This window comes from Nipponia nippon, unplaced genomic scaffold, assembly GCF_047370975.1.
Source record: "Nipponia nippon isolate SJK-2023a ecotype South Korea unplaced genomic scaffold, ASM4737097v1 scaffold_46, whole genome shotgun sequence".
Classification (NCBI taxonomy): Eukaryota; Metazoa; Chordata; class Aves; order Pelecaniformes; family Threskiornithidae; genus Nipponia; species Nipponia nippon.
The window spans coordinates 97,373-114,742 of NW_028262365.1; the positions used below are offsets into that span (position 1 = coordinate 97,373).

At 69.3% G+C, this 17,370-nt stretch overlaps 3 protein-coding genes across 8 annotated transcripts; all 3 read right to left on the reverse strand.

Annotated features, from left to right (window-relative positions):
* Positions 1-737: 737 nt before the first annotated feature.
* Positions 738-4,865, reverse strand: CKM (creatine kinase, M-type). The gene is made up of 8 exons (XM_087729756.1): positions 4,709-4,865; positions 3,896-4,095; positions 3,229-3,383; positions 2,921-3,053; positions 2,296-2,467; positions 1,774-1,897; positions 1,082-1,271; positions 738-974 (listed from the first exon to the last, which is right to left on the reverse strand). Exons 2-8 carry the CDS (start codon positions 4,086-4,088, stop codon positions 796-798), a joined length of 1,146 nt encoding a protein of 381 aa, XP_087585882.1. The 5' UTR covers positions 4,089-4,095; positions 4,709-4,865; the 3' UTR covers positions 738-795.
* A 1,574-nt stretch (positions 4,866-6,439) lies between these two features.
* ERCC2 (ERCC excision repair 2, TFIIH core complex helicase subunit) lies at positions 6,440-13,482 on the reverse strand. Of its 6 annotated transcripts, none has more exons than XM_087729675.1 (23): positions 13,450-13,482; positions 12,850-12,949; positions 12,683-12,760; positions 12,543-12,605; positions 12,345-12,458; positions 12,139-12,255; positions 11,556-11,672; positions 11,337-11,460; positions 11,149-11,245; positions 10,920-11,053; positions 10,288-10,456; positions 9,746-9,864; positions 9,421-9,490; positions 9,227-9,296; positions 8,974-9,075; positions 8,825-8,888; positions 8,299-8,420; positions 8,119-8,211; positions 7,974-8,046; positions 7,806-7,876; positions 7,326-7,469; positions 7,105-7,248; positions 6,440-7,022 (listed from the first exon to the last, which is right to left on the reverse strand). In XM_087729675.1, the coding sequence occupies exons 1-23, from the start codon at positions 13,452-13,454 to the stop codon at positions 6,930-6,932; spliced, it is 2,283 nt and encodes a 760-aa protein (XP_087585801.1). In that variant the 5' UTR covers positions 13,455-13,482; the 3' UTR covers positions 6,440-6,929. The 6 variants fall into 6 exon arrangements, 4 of the variants coding, with proteins under 4 accessions (XP_087585801.1, XP_087585802.1, XP_087585800.1 ...); XM_087729676.1 differs by having other exon boundaries at positions 7,105-7,200; positions 11,556-11,699; XM_087729674.1 differs by having other exon boundaries at positions 11,556-11,699.
* Positions 13,483-13,962: 480 nt separating this feature from the next.
* LOC148052565 (uncharacterized) lies at positions 13,963-17,254 on the reverse strand. The gene is made up of 7 exons (XM_087729642.1): positions 17,204-17,254; positions 15,726-16,014; positions 15,524-15,594; positions 14,859-15,354; positions 14,335-14,782; positions 14,160-14,244; positions 13,963-14,074 (listed from the first exon to the last, which is right to left on the reverse strand). Exons 1-7 carry the CDS (start codon positions 17,252-17,254, stop codon positions 14,069-14,071), a joined length of 1,446 nt encoding a protein of 481 aa, XP_087585768.1. The 3' UTR covers positions 13,963-14,068.
* Positions 17,255-17,370: the final 116 nt, after the last annotated feature.

Consider the following 17,370-nt stretch of genomic DNA (forward strand, 5'->3'; position numbering starts at 1 on the left):
GGGACCCCCTGGCTACCTGTGTGTGGGGCCATCGGATCTGGGACCCCAGCAGCCCCTGACTCTGGGACCTTGGGGACATCAGTGCCAAGACCTTGGGGTCCACCAGCTCTGGGACCCCAGGGACTACCAGCTTGGGGACTTTGGGGGCATCTGCTCTGGGACCCCGAGGACAGCGGCTCCAGGACCTTGGGGTCTGCCAGCTTGGGGACCTTGGGAACATCAGCTCTGGGAACCTGGGGCCATTATTTCCAGGACCTTAGGGTCCCCAAGTGCCCAGATTCAGGGCTCTACATCACCTCCAGCCCCCTGGATCCCCACTTCTGCCCCACCTCTGGGTCCCCAGAGCTGTGGCTGTATCCTGGGGTCCCCCGGAGCCCCCCTTGGGGACTGTCCCTGTGTCCCCCAGCCCTGTACAGCCTGTAAATACGGCCCTGGGCCCTGGGGCTCTGGTCTCCCCTCCCCCCCCCCCCCCCCCCTCCCCCAGCACATTTTTAAGTTATTCCTGCCCCGGTCTGTACCCTGACCCCCCAATAAACATAGGAAACCTGTCAGTGTTGGTGCCCATCAGTACCGGCCCCCCCCCAATCCCGATCTCGGGGCGTGGGCAGAGTTAAGGTGAAGTTGCCCCTTGTAGGGTGGGAGGGGCCGCAAAGGCGCCCCGGAGTGGGTGGGATGGCAGCCCCCTCGCGTGGGTGGGGACCCCCTGTGTTTCCTAGCCCAGATGCTTGGGGCCGCAGTGGGGACCAGCAGCGTTTATTGAGGCCGGTCCTGGGGGGGTGCCCGAGGAGGGGTCCCCTATTTTTGGGCGGGGATCATGTCGTCGATGGACTGGTTCTGCTCCAGCTTCTTCTCCATCTCCACCATCAGCTTCACCCCATCCACCACCATCTGCACCTGCTCCACCTCCGAGAAGCCCAGGCGGTCGGCGTTGGAGATGTCGAAGACGGCGCCCACAGCCGCCGTGTCCACCCCACCTGGGGGGGGGGGAACAGGGGGGTCAGCACCCCGCGGCACCTGTGTCCCCATGCCCACCCGTGCCCTGTATCCCCACATCCCCCCGTCCCCCTGTCCCTGTGCCCACCTGTGCCACGCTTCTGGAGGCGGAGGCGCTTGAGGATCTCCTCAAACTTGGGGTGCTGGCTGAGCTTGGGCAGGCGGACGTGGACGCCCCCCCGCAGCCCCGTCCCCAGGTTGGAGGGACAGGTCAGGATGTAGCCCAGGTGCTCCGTCCACATGAAGGGGTGGCCCGCCTTCTTGAAGATCTCCTCGATCTGGGGGGGACACACGTAGGACTGGGTCCCCACCCACCACCATCCTGACCCCTAGCCTGGGGGCACCACTGCCACCACCCTCCCAGGACACCCCTGTGGCCCCCAGTGTCCCCTGTGCCCAAAACGTGCCCTCATCCCCCCATCCCCACCATGCCCCTAATGTCCCTCATGTCCTCCTGTGCCCCCCTATGTCCCTCAGTGTCCCCCACTGCCCCCTGATGCCAATGTCCGTATTGTGCCAGTGTCCCCGAGACCCTCAAAGTCCCTTGTATCACCCTCATGTCCTCCTGTGTCCCCAAAGCTCCCCATGCCCCTCCATGTCCCCATGTGTGTCCCCAAAGCCCCCCCCGTCCCTAAGACCCTCTATGTCCCCCATATCCCCATGTGTCCCCCCAAGCCCCTCCTGTCCCCAAGCCCCTCCATGCCCCCTATATCTCCCACATCCCCCCATGTCCTCCAAGGGCCCAATGCCTCTCATGTCCCACGCCATCCCCCATCCCACCTTCTTGAGGCCGACACAGAAGCGTCTGAACACCTCCTTCATGTTCCCCCCCTTCTCCATGGAGATGACGCGGAGGTGGTCCTCCTCGTTCACCCACACCAGGAAGGTCTTGTTGTCATTGTGCCTGCGCGGGGACACGCACACAGCCCCCCACTCAGGGGTGGCGCAGGGACCCAGGTGTCCAGGCACCCCCCCACATCCATCTGGATGCCCCAAGGTGGGACCCAAATATGTGGGTGCCCCCTGTACCCTCCCCAGGTGGGACCCAGGCGTCCAGGCGGCCCCTAACTGCCTCCCCCCGAGGTGGGACCCCGACACTTGGGTGCCCCCAGGTGGGACCTTGGTCTGTGGGTGCCCCTTCGTGCACCTCCTAGGCAGGGTCCCCAGCGTCCCCCCAGTTGGGACCCTGCTCTCTGGGTGCCCCTTGCGCCCCTCCCGGCTGGGGGCTCCGACACGCGGGTGCCCGTGGCAGCCCCCCCAGGTGGGACCCTGCTCCCTGAGTGCCCCCCCGGGACGCCCCACCAGATGCCGCGGGCGTCGGGCCAGTCGCGGGCCATGCCCGAGGCCAGCAGCAGGGGCGAGACCGGCTTGTCGAAGAGGAAATGGTCGTCGATGAGCTGCTGCTGCTCCTGCTCCGTCATGGCCTTCAGCGGGTAGTACCGGCCCTTGAACTCCCCCTCCAGGCTGTTCAGGGCTGGGGGGGGGCGGGGGGGGGGCGGCAGGGTCAGGGCACGGCCACGCCCACACACGTACAGGCCACACCCACCCATCCACAGACCACGCCCACCGACCACGCCCTGCTACCCGCCACACGTGCCAGGCCATGGCCGCAGCCCGCACACTCGCGCCACGCCCGCCTCCACCCCAGACCTCAGCCACGCCCATATGCCACGCCCCTCAGTCACGCCCATACACCACCCAAACTCCACCCCTACGTGGGGCGTGGCCAGAGGTACGCACCACACCCAACAGCCACACCCAAGCCACGCCACGCCACACCCTGTATTCACCCCCTCCACCCCAGGCCACACCCTTAGGCCACGCCCCCCCAACCTGTCCCCCCCAGGCTGAGCAGGCAAGCCCCAACCCCTGCAGCAGGCCACGCCCCGTGCGGCACGACCACACCCCCATAGGCCACGCCCCTCACCGTTGACGGACAGCTTCTCGATGGCGCGGCGCTCGCCCCGGCTGCAGTGGGGGGGCAGGGAGTAGCCCTTGATGCTGCGCCCCGTGCGCACCCGGCTGCTCAGCACGTACTTGGGGTCCAGGTCGTCACCCCCCTGCCCGAAACACCCGTCAGGGAGCTGGGGACCCCCGCGCCCCTCCCCACCCCCAGTCAAGGGGGACCCAGGCATCTGGGCACTCCAATTTCCCCCATCCGCATCCCCCACCGCCCCAGGAGGAACCCGTGTCCCTTTGTCCCCATGGCCCAGGAGGGACCCGGGTGGTCAGGACCTTGAGGTTCTCGTGGTTGAGGTCGGTGCGGTGCTTGTCGGTGGGTTTGTAGCCGCCGTGGCGGTCCTGGATCACTGGGTCGAAGAGCTCCTTGAAGACCTCGTAGGACTCCTCGTCCCCAGCCACGCAGCCCACTGTCATGATGAAGGGGTGGCCTGGGGGGGGGGGGGGGGTGGTCAGGGGGCAGCTGGCACGGCACCAGGCACAGGGCAGGGCACCGGGAATGGGTATGGCACTGGTGACAGGGCACTGGGAATGGGTATGGCACTGGGAACAGGGCACTGGGAATGGGTATGGCACTGGGGACAAGGCACTGGGAATGGGTATGGCACTGGGAACAGGGCACTGGGAATGGGTATGGCACTGGGGACAGGGCACCGGCACCCAGTATGGTACTGGGGACTATGCACCAGCAATGGGCATGGCACTGGGGAAAGGGCTCTGGCACCCAGTATGGCACTGTGGACAGGGGTCTGGCACTGGGGACAGGGCACCAGCTCCCAGTATGGCACTGTGGACCAGGCACGGCACTGGACACAGCACTGGGCACCCAGTATGGCACTGGGACAGGGCTCTGGCACTGGCGGTGAACCAGAAGACCCCGTGGCCCCCAGCACCAGCCCAGAGGACCCTGTGGGCCAGCTGGGGACCCCGTGCCGTCACCCACCAGGGTTGTCGACGCCGGTCTGGATGACGTCATCGAGGGTGAAGCCGCTGGGGGTCTCCTTGTCCCGCAGGCGCTGGTAGAGGGCGGGGGTGAGGACCTTAGCCATGTGGTTGTTGTGCTTGGAGAGGTCAGGGAACTCCTCCTCCGCCGAGAACTTCAGCTTGTACTTGTTGTGGGTGTTGCTGAACGGCATGGTGGGGCTGCGGGGAGAGGGGCACGGCGTGGGGCACGGCGTGGGGCACGGCGTGGCACTGGGCCCAGCATGGCGCCATGGGGCATGGCACAGCCATGGGGACACGGGGGGGGGGGGGTAACAGGTGGGCACTAGGACCCGGGGGCGGAGGGGGTGTATTCATGGAGGCGTGGCTATATAGGGCGTGGAGTGGGTGTGGTGGGGCGGGGCCTGGGCGAAGGGCGGGGCCGGGCCGGGCCGGGCCATGTTTGGCCGGGAAGGCGCCAGGGCTATTTATATCCCGGGGGGAGCCGAGGACCGGACCCGGGGGGGGGAACCGGGACCGGGACCGGGACCGGGACCGACCCCGACCCGCTCCGGGGCCCGGGTGGTACCGGGGTGTCCAGGCACCGGGGCATCTGGTCCAGTCCCGGTGGCACCGGGGGGGGCTCCGCTCCGATCCCGGTCCCAGAGGGTCCGGTCGGTCCCGGCTCGGTTGGTACCTGAGGGTCCGGTCCCAGTTTGGCCCCGGTGTCACCGGGAGGGTCCGGTCCCTCTCCGGGCGGTCCCGGGGGAGCCCATCCCGGCTGGGTCGGGTCCCGGTGGGGTTCCCGGTGGGGTCCCGGTGGGGCCGGGGTTACCTTGAGCGGCGCGGGCGGAGCGGGTCGGGTCGGGCTGGCACCGGCGGAGCAGGCGGCGGGGAGCGGGGCCGGCACCGGCTTTTATCTCCCCCCCCGGCCCCGCCCGGCTCCGGGGGCACCGGGGGGGGGCTCCGAACCGGGCAAGGGCCGGGCCCTGCCGCAGCCGCCCCCGGGGACGGGGAGACCCTCCGGCCCCCCCGGCGCTGCCCCCTCGGTGTCGGGTGTCCGGTGGGCGCCCGGCCCGGCACCTGCCGGCCGCGGAGAGGGGTGCACCGGGCTACAGGCACCCCCCTTACACCGGCACCCCCCGGTGCAACAGGGCCCCCTGCACCGGGCACCCCCGGTTCTGCATAGCCCCGCAGGGAGCCCGGGACCCCCGCACCGCCCCCCGGCGCACAGGGCCACCCCCCGTTGCAGGCTTGCACGTTGCACACTGCGTGCTGCACATCGCACGCTGCAAGTTGCACGCTGCATTGCAGCGTGTTGCACGCTGTACACTGCACCTTGCACGCTGCGTGTCGCATGCTGCACGCTGCCTGTGGCTGCACGCTGCTCGGTGCACGCTGCTCATTGCACGCTGCAGCCGCAGGGCTGCAGGGCAGCACCCCGTGCCCACCCTCGAGGCCCCACGGACAGCGGTGGGTGCTGCTGGGTGGGTGCTGCGGGCGCCGCCGCGGCGGGCGCGCGGCCTTGGCCGACCTTGACCCGCAGCACCCGCCATGGCTCCAGTTACCCTCCCGCTGGTTGCCCAGCCAGGGCCTGGCTGTAACCGGGAGCACTGGGAGGGGGGCGCAGACCCAGGCAGGGGCACCACAGCGGAATGGGGGACAGGAGTAGTGGGGGGGGTGCCGTCCTGGAGTGGGGGCACCCAGCGTCCCCAAATCCCTGCCGGGTGCTGGCCGGGGGGTGCTGGGGTGGGGGCACCCACCCTCCGCCCCTGTCCGCGCTCCGAGGTGGCCTGGCTGTCCCCGGCCCCCTCCCAGTGCAGGGGTCAGGGTGGGGGGCACCCAGAGGCGGGTGACCCTGGGCGGATCCGCTGGATCAGGGCAATTCAAGCCGGCCCCCCCCCTCCCCATCCCGACACCCGGTATTTTTAGGCCGGATCCGGTTACCCGGCTGGATCCAGTGTCGGCGCTGGGGGACCCCGGCAGGGGGCATGGGACGGGCGGCAGGGACGCCAGGGTGGCACCCATGGGTGGGGCAGGGGCTGCCACTGCAGCCCTTCACCCCCCAAAACACCACCAGCACCTGTGGGGAAACTGAGGCACGTAGCTGGGGGGGGGCTCCCCTGTGGGTCCGGGGCACCCTGAGCCCCCCAGGGTGCTGGGGGGGGGCCCTGGCGGAGGGGGTATACAGCTCTGGGGGGGGCCCCATGCCCATGGGGTGCTCCACTGATCCAGGGGGACCCCATACCCTTGGGGTGCCCTAGAGTCTGGGGGGGCCCTGGTCTGTGGGACCCCGGGGATGGGGTGACCCTGTGATACCCTGGGGAGGGGGTGACCTTGGCCATGGGGTGTCCCCCAGCCCTGGGGACAGCCGGGGGCGTCCCCAAGACGTGGGTACCCCATTACTGGGGACCCAGGGGGGGCCACGTCACTGCTCCCAACCCCCTTCCGCACCCCGGTGACCGTGGCCCCCCCAGGCAGGGTAACGTGGGGGCCCCCAGGGCAGGGTAATGTGGGGGTCCCCGGGCACGGCAGCGGTGAATAAGGGGGTGCAGCGATGCAGGGATGGCTGAGCCGGGGGGACTCCTGCTTTATTGGGGGGGGGGCATACAAAAAAAAGGTGACGCGAGGCATCCCTCCAGGGGGTGCAGGGGGATCCAGGTCCTGCGCCCAGTGTGTTGGGGGGAATCCAAGTCCTGCTCTGAGCGTGTTGGGGGGGGGATCCGGATCCTGCTCCGAGTGAGCTGGGGGGAATCCAGGTCTTGCTCGAGCACATGGGGGGCATCAGGTCCTGCTCCAAGCATGTGAAGGGGAGCCAGTTCCCACCCCGAGCACGTCGGGGGGGATCTAGTTCCTGCCCCAAGAATGTGGGGGGGCTCCAGGTCCCACCCTGAGCACGTGGCGGGGACCTAGATACCACCTTGAGCACACAGAGGGATCCGGGTCCCACCTTGGGCCCACGGCAGGGGGGCTCTGGGTCCCACTCCGAGCACGTCGGGGGGCTCGGGGTCCCACCCCAAGCCCACAGGGGGGGTCACCCCACACCCCCGGCCGGCTCACACCTGCTGAGCGATCTGCTCGATCCGCTGCAGAACCTCCTCCGACTGCAGCTGCTCCAACGTCAGCAGGGACAGCCCCAGCTGGTCCTCCTGCAGCGGGAGGGGGTGAGCCGGGGGTCCCCCACCGCCCGGCCCCTCCAGCGCTGGGGGGGACCTCGGGGGGCTCCTTTACCTGGTGGAAGGGCTGAGCCATCTGGCGCAGGAAGAACTTGGCCACCTGCACCGCCTCGTCCACCGTCAGGTTGAGGTTGGCATCGGTGATGTGCTCCTGGATCCACCGCGGCAGCTTCCCCCGCTTGTCCGCCCGGGCGAAGCGCTGCAGGGGAGATGTGGGGAGGAACCGGGGGGGGTCCTACAGCCCCCCCAAACCCCTCCCCCCATCCCGCTACCCACCTTGTCGGCGAAGACCATGAGGCCGTAGTCAGTTTTGCCGCGCAGGGCCCGGCCTACGCACTGGGCTGCATGGCGCATGGCATCGAAGGTGAGGAAATCGTTTTCCCGGATCTGGAACTGGTCCCGGAGGTATTCCAGCCGGGCCTGGGGGGGAGCACGGACACACTGGGTGCCCCACGGGTGACCCATCCTGGCCGTGGGGTGCCCCGCTGGTCCCCAGGGAGCCCTGGGGTGTCACGCTGCAGCCACAGGGTGCCACAATGTGACCCCAGGGTGCCCACTGTACCCCATGGGTGCCCCACTGTGTCCCTAGGGTGCTTGGCTGTGCCCCACGGGTGCCCCATTACAGGCCTGGGGCACCTCATCGTGTCCCCAAAGTGCCCATGGCGTCCCTGGGGTGCCTGGCTGTGCCATGAGGTGCCTGGCTCTGCCCACTGGGTGCCCCGCTGTCCCCACGGGTCCCCTGGGGTCCCCGCTCACCTTCAGGATGCGGCTCTGGGTGTAGACGTAGGGCACCCCAAACATGATGACGGCTCTGCCGTAGTGGTGCACTGGGTGGGTGGGGGGCAAAACAGGGTGCTCAGTGTGCTTTGGCACTCTCTGCCGCATCCCCCCGCCACCGTGTCCCCGAGCTGGGCTGGCCCTCACCGAAATCGATGCCCTCTGACACTTTGCCACGGGCCACGGAGAGCAGGATGGCGCCCCGGCCGTTCTCGCAGGCCTGTGAACAGCCGCCACGTCACTGGGAGAGGTGGCACCAGTGACGGTGACACCCTGGGGCGCTGCCACCCACCTCCTGGTACTTCTCCAGGGCCATGCTGGTCTCGGCCCCATCCTGCGTCTCGATGAAGATGAGCTTGTTCCGCTGGATGTTCTCCAGGATGCCCTGCCATAGCGGGGGGTCCGGGGTCAGGAGACCCAAGGGGACACGGTGGGGGCCAGGGGATGCCCCAAGGGACAGGCGGGGACATACCTGCTCGTACCAGGAGGCCACGATGTTCTCCATGTACTGGTAGCTGGTGAAGAAGGCGACGATGCCGTCGGGGACCACGGCCGACAGCTCCAGCAGCAGGTTCCCGTAGTTGCGGATGACGGCTGGGTGGGGGGGTCACCGTGAGGCACCCCCAGCACCTCAAAGTCCCCTCGGGACCCCGAATCTCCCTGTCATCCCTGGCCCGACATCCCCCTGGCCCCATTTCTGTCCTGCCCCGGGTTCCCCTACCCCAGTCCTGGCCCCAAGCCTGGTCCCTCCAGCCCTATAACCCCGTCCCTGTCCTTGTCCCTGTCCGCCGCATAATTTCCCCTCTCCAAGCCCGATAACCCTGTCCCTGAGCCGTCCCCAGCCCTGTTCCCCCCAGACCCATAACCCCGTTCCTGTCCCCTCTCCAAGCCCTATAAGCCCATCCCCGTGTCCCCCCCAGCCCTGTAACCCCCCATCCCCATTCCCCCCAGACCCATAACCCCGTCCCTGTCCCCCTCCCTTCGTCCCCGTCTCCTACCAATGTCCTCGCGTGTCTCAAACTTGGAGCTGATGGCCACCTGGTCATTGCCACGACCCACGATCTGCAAGGGATGGGCATGCCGGTGACATGGGGGTCCCCGACCCCCCCAGATCTGGTGCTGGGTCCCCCCCGTGCTCCCCACTCACCATGGGGCACAGGCAGGTCCGGGCCAGCGTCATGGTGAAGGTTGCCATGGTGACAGGGCGGAAATCCAGGATTTTGGGGTAAATGTCCAGCGGGGAGAGAGTCTGGGCGGGGACAGAGGGGACATGGGGACGGGGTCACCCCAATGGTCCCTGGAGAGGATGCTGGGGGGGACACTGGGGGACATGGAGGGGGGGACATGGGAAGAGGACACACGAGGGACACGGGGGGACATGGGGAGACACGGGGACTCACCCCTGACGTGATGATGACTGACTGGAAGCGCTCAAAGACGGGTTTGATGGCGATGGAGGCGTCCATGCAGCTGGGGACACACACACACCCCTGGAGTGACGCTGCCACTGCACCTGCAGCGTCCCTGTCCCCCCCGCAGCGTCCCTGTCCCCCCCAGCCCCGGTACCCGCCGTGTCCTCCCCCTGCGCCCACACCTGAAGTGCAGGATGGGGTTGGCGATGGTGGGGGTCCTGTCATCGAAGGGCTCAATGATGATGGTGAAACCTGCGGAGGGGATCAGGGGGACACCCTCAGTGCCAGCTGGGGTGGGGGGGGCACCCAAGACCCCCCCAAGCAGGACACAGGGTGCCCCCCACCCAAGGGTGCTCATCCCTCTACCCCGAGGGGGCTTACGGACCGTCCCACCACCCACGGGTGCCAATCCCCACGCTGCGGGGGGCTCACAAACCGCCCCCACGCCAAGGGGGGGCTCAGGGACTGCTCCCCCCTTGCCCCGGGGGACCCAGGCATCCGACCGACCCTTGGCGTAGGTGCTGACGAGGGTGGCGAAGTTGGCGACGAGGGTGATGGCGGAGAAGTCGGCCACATCCACGATCTCCAGCGTCCGCAGCAGTGAGTGCAGCCGCTCTGCGCAGAACCTGGTGGGGGCGTTACCCGTGGGGGGGGGACACACACGTCATTTTGGAGGGGACGTGTCACCCTGGGCGGGGGGACATGTCATCCCAGGGGTGTCATGTCACTCCGAAAAGGGGAAATGCCACCTTTAGGGGAGGACATGGTCACCTCAGGGAAGGGAGACACCACCCTCGGGGGGTCACAGGCCACACAGGACCCTGGGGAGGGGACACAGGACCCTGGGGAGGGAACACAGCATCCTGGGGGGGACACAGGACCCTGGGGAGGGGACACAGGACCCTGGGGGGGACACAGCACCCTAGGGAGGGTAACAGGCCATCCTGGGAGTGTCTCAGGCCACCCTGTGGGGAGAACAGGGCACCCCAGGGGCCACGTCCCCTTGAGGGTGGGTCCCTTCATGGGGGAGACGACCCCCCCGGACTCACCGCAAGGGCTTGCGCTCGATGCAGACCTTCTCGTAGAGGTCCTTGAGGAAGGCGGGGGGGCTCTCCTGCACCACCCGCGGCCCCCGCACCCGTGCCCGCAGATAGGCCACGAACCGCTTCAGGAACCCCACGAAATGCTCGGCCGTCCGGATGCTGCCAGGAACCGCCTCTGCGTGGGGGGGACACCGGAAGAGGGCTCAGATGAGGACCCCCCTGGCGCTCTCCCCCTCCCCAAGGAGGGGCTTGGGGACCCCCAGGGTGCCTACACTCGGCTGGAGGGGAGGTTGGGGGTGACAGAGCCTGGTGTGGGGCTGTGGGCACCCCAAAGGGATCCCAAGATCTTGGGGACCCTCATGTTTGGCTGGAGCAGAAATCAGGGAAAACCAGAGGCTGGTGTGGGGCTGGGGGCACCCCAAAGGGATCCCAAGGGCTGGGGGACCCCCAGGGACCCCCATGTTCATCTGGAGCAGAAATCAGGGAGCACCAGGGGCTGGTGTGGGGCTGGGGGCACCCCAAAGGGCTCAGGGGGGTCCCCATCCCAAAAAGGGGCTCAGAGACCCCTGTGCTCATCTGGCATGGAAATGAGGGGGGGCTGGGGGGCACCCCAAAAGAGGGGCCACACCCCCACGAACCCTGTAGGATCTCGTCTGGCAGCACGGGGTTGGCAAGGTAGAGGTCGGTCTCCCGCGCCATGCTGGCCTCCCGCAGCCCCTCCACCAGGCGCCGGTACTCCTCCGCCAGCCGCCGCGCGTCCGTCTCCTTGATCCTGCGGCAGAGGGGGACGAGGGGGGAAATGGTGACGGGGGGAGACAGCAACGGGGACGATGGGGGGCAGGTGAGGGGACACACATGCACGCTCACTTCTGGATGGTGGCCTGGAGCGTGGCCACGTTGGTCTGGCAGCGGTCCAGCGTCCGGCGCGTGATGTTCACCCCCATGGAGTCGATGCAAACGTTGTCTACAGGGACGGGGGACGGTGTCACCCCTCCCCGCGTGACGCAGGGGACAGCAGGTGACACCCCAAAAAACGGGTTCAGAAGGGCGCTGACCAATGTTGTGAGCCTCGTCGAAGACCACGACCGACTTCTTGGCCAGCTCCTTGGAGACCAGGTCGGCGATTTTGGGATCCAGCAGGTAGTGGTAGCTGTAGACAACGATGTTGGCGTGCAGGATCTGCCGGAGGGACGACACATGGGGACATTTAGGGACGTTTAGGGACAGATGAGCCACGCCAGAGCCAATCCCGGCCCCCCGTGCCCCCGCTGTACCGAGTAGCGGGCGAGGAAATAGGGGCACCAGCCCTTCTGGCGGCCGTGGGCCTTCAGGTCGTCCAGGTTGTAGATGCCATAGGGGATGGGCACCTCGCGCCCGTGGGTGTCGAACTCCTGGGGGAAGACCCCGGGGGGGGGAGGCTGGAGGTCCCCAGGGAGATCCCCGGGGGGGTGGGGGGCAGCTGGGGGCGGGGGAGGCACCCTGAGCCGGGGGGGGCCCGGGGGGCAGAGGATTGGGGAAGGGGGGATGCAAGTGTGGGGCAGAGGTATGTCGGGGCTGGGGGGCACCCAAGGGTGCCGGGGGGGTGGATGCGGAATGGGGGGACAGCAGGGTGCTGGGGACCCACTTGGGGAATGGGGGGCACCCACAGGTGCTGGGGAGCCGGATTGGGAGTGGGGGCACCCAAGGGTGCTGGGAGCTGTTGGGGGCACCCAGGAGCTGGCAGGAGACCGGGGGGCACCCGGGGGTCCCCAGGTGCCATCGGGGCCCCCTGAGCAGGGGAAGGTGGGACACCCTCGGGTGCCTGTCAGGGGCAGGGGGACCTCTGGGTGCTGTCAGGGGATCGGAGGGATCCCTCACCTCGAAGAAGCGGCAGGCGGGCAGGGATCCGTCGCGCTGGTGCTGCGCCCGCACGTAGGAGGCCGTCAGGCTCAGGCACCGGCTGTCCACCTCCTTCCCGAAGCGCAGTGAGGACACCTGCACCCCCGGGGTCACCCTGCTGTCACTGTGTCCCCCCGGGATCACCCCCCCCGCCCCCAGTGGATCCCACCCGGTCCCCTGCCCACCTCGGGGTGGATGCAGAGGTTCTTCCTGGAGCTCAGCGCCAGCCCCAGGAACGGCACCTTCTCCCCCAGCTCCTTCTCGTAGAAATCCATCAACTTCCGCAGCTCCTCGATCACCTGCAGTGGCAACACTCAGATGGATCCCTTGGGATCCCCTCTGGGATCTGCTCCCCCCATCTCTCCCCCAGACTCTCATCCCACCTTCTCAATCTCTGGCACTGTGCGGGAGCAGTAGATGAGTTTGGTGACATCCAGCGGCCGGGCCTGGGGAGAGAGGTGATGCTAGGAACTGCAGGGCTGGGATCGGCTGGGATCCACAGGGATCGGGCACCGGCACTCACCCGCTGGTAGGCGACAATGAGCGACAGCAGCGACACCGTCTTCCCGGTTCCCGAGGGCATCTCCAGCACACCATGGCCCTGCCGAGAGCAGCGGCGTCACCCCGGCGGGGACATCCCCGGGGGTGGGTGGATCCCAGCCCGCCGGGGAGCACCAGGTCCCGCTGTACCTTGGCGTCCAAGGTCCTCTTGAGCTCCAGCATGTAAGAGAACTGCTCGGGGTAGATGTAGTCGTAGGGGAAGTAGACCAGGAGACCATCGATATTGAGCCTGCGGAGGGGCCAGGGAAAGGAGGATTCCCGCAAGGGATCCCGCCAGATCCCACCCCAGCGGGGAGCTCGGCGCCTGGCTGACCCCTCTTCGCCCTGGGACCGGGGTGCCCCAGCCCACCCGTGCGCCCCCCCCCCCTCTTGGCAGGTCCGTGACGGCGGCTGGGACCTGGCGGGCGGCGGGATCCGGGGGCGGGGGGGGGGGGGGTCGTGGTACTGAGAGGGCCCCGCGGAGCCGCTGCCGGTCTCGGCTCTCCATCACTGCCCTGGCAGGGATCCGCTCCGCAGGCAAGGCTGCCAGGGATCGCCGGGGACCCCGGCCCTCCCGTGGGCCCGGTACCCCTCGGGATCCCGGTCCGCCCGTGGGCCCAGCACCCCCGGGATCCACCGGGACCCCGGTCCTGCCGTGGGCCCGGCACCCCCCGGGGTCCCCCGCCCCTCCCGTGGCCGCCCCCCGCCGCGATCCCGGCCCCCGGGATCCCCCCGCCCCTCTCCGCTCACTTCATGGCTCCCGCCGCTTCCACACGCCGCCGGCTCCCATGCGGCCCCGCCCCTCCAGTCCCCACCTCGGTCCGTTTCGCCGTCCCATTGGCCAGCACGCCCCCACCACCCCGCCCCTCCCTTCCCATTGGCGGCGCGCGCTGCCCATCACGGCAGAGGGCGGGAACCGCTGTGTGCTGAGGAAAACAATCGACTGTCGAGCACCGAGTTGAGCGCCGAGCGATGGAGCGGGCCGAGTTAAGGTGACCCGGGGGTGGGGGGCAGACCCCACGACGGGGCGTGACATCCCCCACGATCGCGACTGGCGTGTCCCCACCCGTGTCACCCCCCCCCCCCCCGCAATCCGGAGCGGTGCATCCCCTGCCCTGTCACCCCCTGGTGCCGAGTGGCACACCCCATGCCCCGTGTCACCCACCCACTGTCCCGAGTGGCGTGTCCCCCCCGTGTTTCCCCCCCCCCCCCCCCCCGTGGACGCCGGGGGCGGATTCTGGTGACACAGTGGCACGGACAGACGTCACAAAGAGCTTTATGGCACACGCACCCCCCTTGGGGGGGGTCCCCAAACCCCTGCGGGGCCCCAGACTTGGGTGGGGGGGTCCTGGGTGGGTCCGTGGCCGGGTCACACCTGGGGGGAGGGGAGAGAAATGGGGAGGTTAAAGGGGGGGGGGGAGAGAAACGGGGGGTGGTGAGGGGGTCTCGCAGGGGCTCACCCGGGTGGCAGAGGCACGGGGCAGCTGCCGCTCCCTCCCTGGGGGGCTCGTGCCGGGGGTCCCCCCCGTCTCCGCCGTGCGGCTGCTGCCGGAAAAGGCCGTGAGACCCCCAAAGTCAGGGTGTGAGACCCCCAAAGTCGGGGTGCGTGCCCCCCCCCCCCCCCCAAAGCCTCACCTCTCCCCCGGCAGCCGCCGCCACCGCCGCACGGCCAGCGCCAGCCCCACGCCGGGGCCCAGGAGGGCGAGTGGGAGGGCACAGGCGAGGGCGAGGGGTGCGGGGGGCCGGCGCTGGGGGGCCGGGGGGGGCCCCCCAACCTCCTCCTCACAGCGGGACCCCATAAATCCTGGGGGGCAGGCACAGACGTGGCCGGAGAAGTGGGTGTAGCAGGTGGCGCCGTGCAGGCAGGGGCCAGAGGCGCAGGCGTCAGCACGGCGGCGGCAATCGACGCCGGCGTAGCCGAGGGTGCAGGAGCAGGTGAAGGTGTTGGCGCCGTCCTGGCAGGTGCCGCCGTTTGCGCAGGGGTTGGGGGTACAGTCATCGGCGTTGTGTTCGCACCGGCGCCCCGAAAAACCCGGTCGGCACTTGCAAATGGCGCCGCGACCCAAGTCCCGGCATTGGCCGCCTGCACCGGGGAGGGGGTCAGCGATGCCGAACCGCACCGGCAGGGAAGGGCGGCGGGGGCCGCGGGGGAGGCTCACCGTGCAGGCAGAGGTGGTCAGCGCAGCGGTCAGCGCGGCGCTCGCAGTTGGAGCCGCGGAAGCCGGGGGGGCAGCGGCAGGTATAGCCGGCGCCGGGGGCCGCATCGGGGGCACAGGCGCCGCCGTTGAAGCAGGGACCGAGGGCACACGGGGACGGCGGCACCTCCGGGAGAGGCTCCGGTATCGCCAACCGCCCTGCGGCCGGGAGCGACGCAGGTGACGCTGGCGCTGCTGCCAGCACCGGTGCTGCTGGGGCTGCTGCCGGTGCTGCTGCTGGTACTTCTGGGATCACTGCTGGTGCCACCGGTACCACCACTGGCGCTTCCAGGATGACCACTGGTGCTGCTGCTGGTGCTTCCAGGGCCACCGCCGGTGCTGCCGGGGCCACTGGGGCTGCCACCGCTGCCGGTGCTTCTGGTGCTGCCGGTGCTTCCACTGGTGGCCGTCCTGGGCCGGGGGTGTCACAACGCAGCCCCGGGGAGTCGCTCCCGTGCCCCTGCGTAGGCAGTGCTGTTACCGCGACGGTGGGTACTGCATCCCCCCAGTGTGGATGTGGGGGTGCTCAGAAGCACCAGGGGGGTCCCTGGGGCGACCCTGGAGGTCCCAGGGGGGCTCCTGATATGACATGGGGGGAGACGGTGCAGGGCAGGGGGGGTCCCACTCACCACGCAAGTGCCCCCATTGGTGCAGGCGCTGCCATCGGTGCTGGGGTGGGCACAGGCTTCCCGGCACCCACCTGTGGGGAGAGTGGGGTGTCAGGGGCACTCCAAAACCCAGGGGATGCCCCAGGGGTGCTGGGGCCCCCCAAGAAAGGCAGGGGAGCACTGAGAGGTGCAGGGGGCCCCTCCCAGGGACAGGGGTACTCACGGCGGACACAGCAGGGGGGCCAGCAGCGGCGGGGGGGGCGGCAGGCGGCGGCGGGGGGGCATTGGCGGGCGCAGGGGGGGCAGCGGGGGGCGCAGCGGGGGCCGCGGGCAGGGGGGCGGCAGCGCAGGCGGGTGCCGAAGCGCAGGCCCCCCCCGGACCCACCCCGCCAGGGACCCCCCGGGGAGAGGTGCTGCCGGGCCACCGCGCGCCCCAAGAGCCGGTCCTGGGGCCCTGGGGCACCCGTCAGCACCCACAGCCCCCCGGGACCCCCAAACCCCCCTTTGCCCCTCTAACCCTTCCTCTCTGCGTCCCCCCAACTGCCCCCTCCAACCCAGATTCCCATTCACACCCGCCCCAAACATCCAGGGCTCCCCTTTGCCCCCCCCAAACCCTAACTTGCCCCTGCCAACTCCCACAGGCCACCATTTGCCCCCCCCCAATGCTTATCTGCCCCCCCAACCCCTATTTGCCCCCCATTTACTCCCTGGGACCCCCATTTGTTCCCCCAGCACTCTGGCCTCTCACCTGCCCCTCCTTATCCCTCAGCCACCCCCATTCCCCCCCAAATAGCCATGGCCCTAGTTTGCCCCCCTGGAACCCCTATTTGCCCCCTCAAACCCCATGCCCCCCCCCCCCAGGTCCCCCCCCCCCCCCCCCCGAGCCTTTTGCCTCCCCCAGCCGCCATGACTCAATGACGAGGGAGACGGTGCCCTGGGGGGGTCAAAAATTTGGGGGGGGGGGTCATTTCTGGTCCCTTGTGGGTCCCAGGACCACGGCAGGGGGTCAAGGCTGGGGGGGGGGGCATCCTCACCGGCCAGGGGAAGGCAAAGGGCAGGCGGAGGATGCAGGGGGCCTCTGGGGTGGGGGGGGGCCCAGGGGGGCTGTGGGCAACCCCCAGGCTGCAGCCAACCCCTCTGGGGGGCCGCAGGCAGAGGCGGAAGACGAGGCGACAGGAGGGGGGGCCCCCACACGGCCCCCCCGGGCCCCCCCGCGCCGATAGCACCCGCAGCTCCAGCACCCCGGCCGGCTGCGCCTGCGGGCGGGCATCAGCTACCCAAGAGCCCCCACCTCAGCACCCCAAAATACCCCTTAGAGACCCCCCCCGGACCCAAATATCCCCCAAAAGTCCCCCAAAAACCCTCAGCGCCCCAGAACGGCCCCTTAGGACCCCCCCAGCATCCCAAACCTGCCCCAAGGACCCCCGCCAACTCCCCAGGAACACCCCAAATACCCCTGAGCCCCCCCAGCAGTACAAACAGCCCCCCGAGACCCCCACAATCCCCCCCCAATATCCCAAATACCCCTCCTGGAACTCGCCCCTCCTGCCAAGACCCCCTGGGGACGACGAAGGGACACCCGAAGCGCCCCAGGATCTCCCTAACCCCCATAGGGACACCCCTAAAAATCACCCAGGGTCTCCCCCAGCCCCCTAAGGCTCCCCAGGCCCCCTGCAGCCCCCTCCCCGGGGTCAGGCTCACCGGCAGGGCACAGAGGAGGGTGAGGAGGGCGGCCAGCAGCAGCGCAGCCATGGCCGGCACTGGGGGGAGGCCAGATACGGGCCGGGGGGTCCTGCCTGGTCCCGGAGCTCAGCAGGGTCTGAGCCCACCGCCCCCCACTACCCTTCCTAAGGGCCCCGCCCCCTGCT

Bases quoted from the DNA above. Each gene is read 5' to 3' on its own strand.
- CKM (XM_087729756.1), bottom strand. From the start codon at position 4,088: ATGCCGTTCAGCAACACCCACAACAAGTACAAGCTGAAGTTCTCGGCG. The intron at 3,384-3,895 runs GTGGGTGACGGC...CCCCCCCCCCAG, and splicing joins GACCGGCGTCGACAACCCTG to GCCACCCCTTCATCATGACA. The intron at 3,054-3,228 runs GTCCTGACCACC...TGTTTCGGGCAG, and splicing joins TCAACCACGAGAACCTCAAG to GGGGGTGACGACCTGGACCC.
- ERCC2 (XM_087729674.1), bottom strand. The intron at 12,761-12,849 runs GTACAGCGGGAC...TGCTCTCGGCAG, and splicing joins AGAGGACCTTGGACGCCAAG to GGCCATGGTGTGCTGGAGAT. The intron at 7,877-7,973 runs GTGAGGGCCAGC...CCACCCACCCAG, and splicing joins GTCAGAGGGCATCGATTTCG to TGCACCACTACGGCAGAGCC.
- LOC148052565 (XM_087729642.1), bottom strand. From the start codon at position 17,254: ATGGCTGCGCTGCTGCTGGCCGCCCTCCTCACCCTCCTCTGTGCCCTG. The intron at 15,595-15,725 runs GTGAGTACCCCT...CTCTCCCCACAG, and splicing joins GCCCCCCTGCTGTGTCCGCC to GTGGGTGCCGGGAAGCCTGT. The intron at 15,355-15,523 runs GTGAGTGGGACC...CTGCCTACGCAG, and splicing joins CCAATGGGGGCACTTGCGTG to GGGCACGGGAGCGACTCCCC.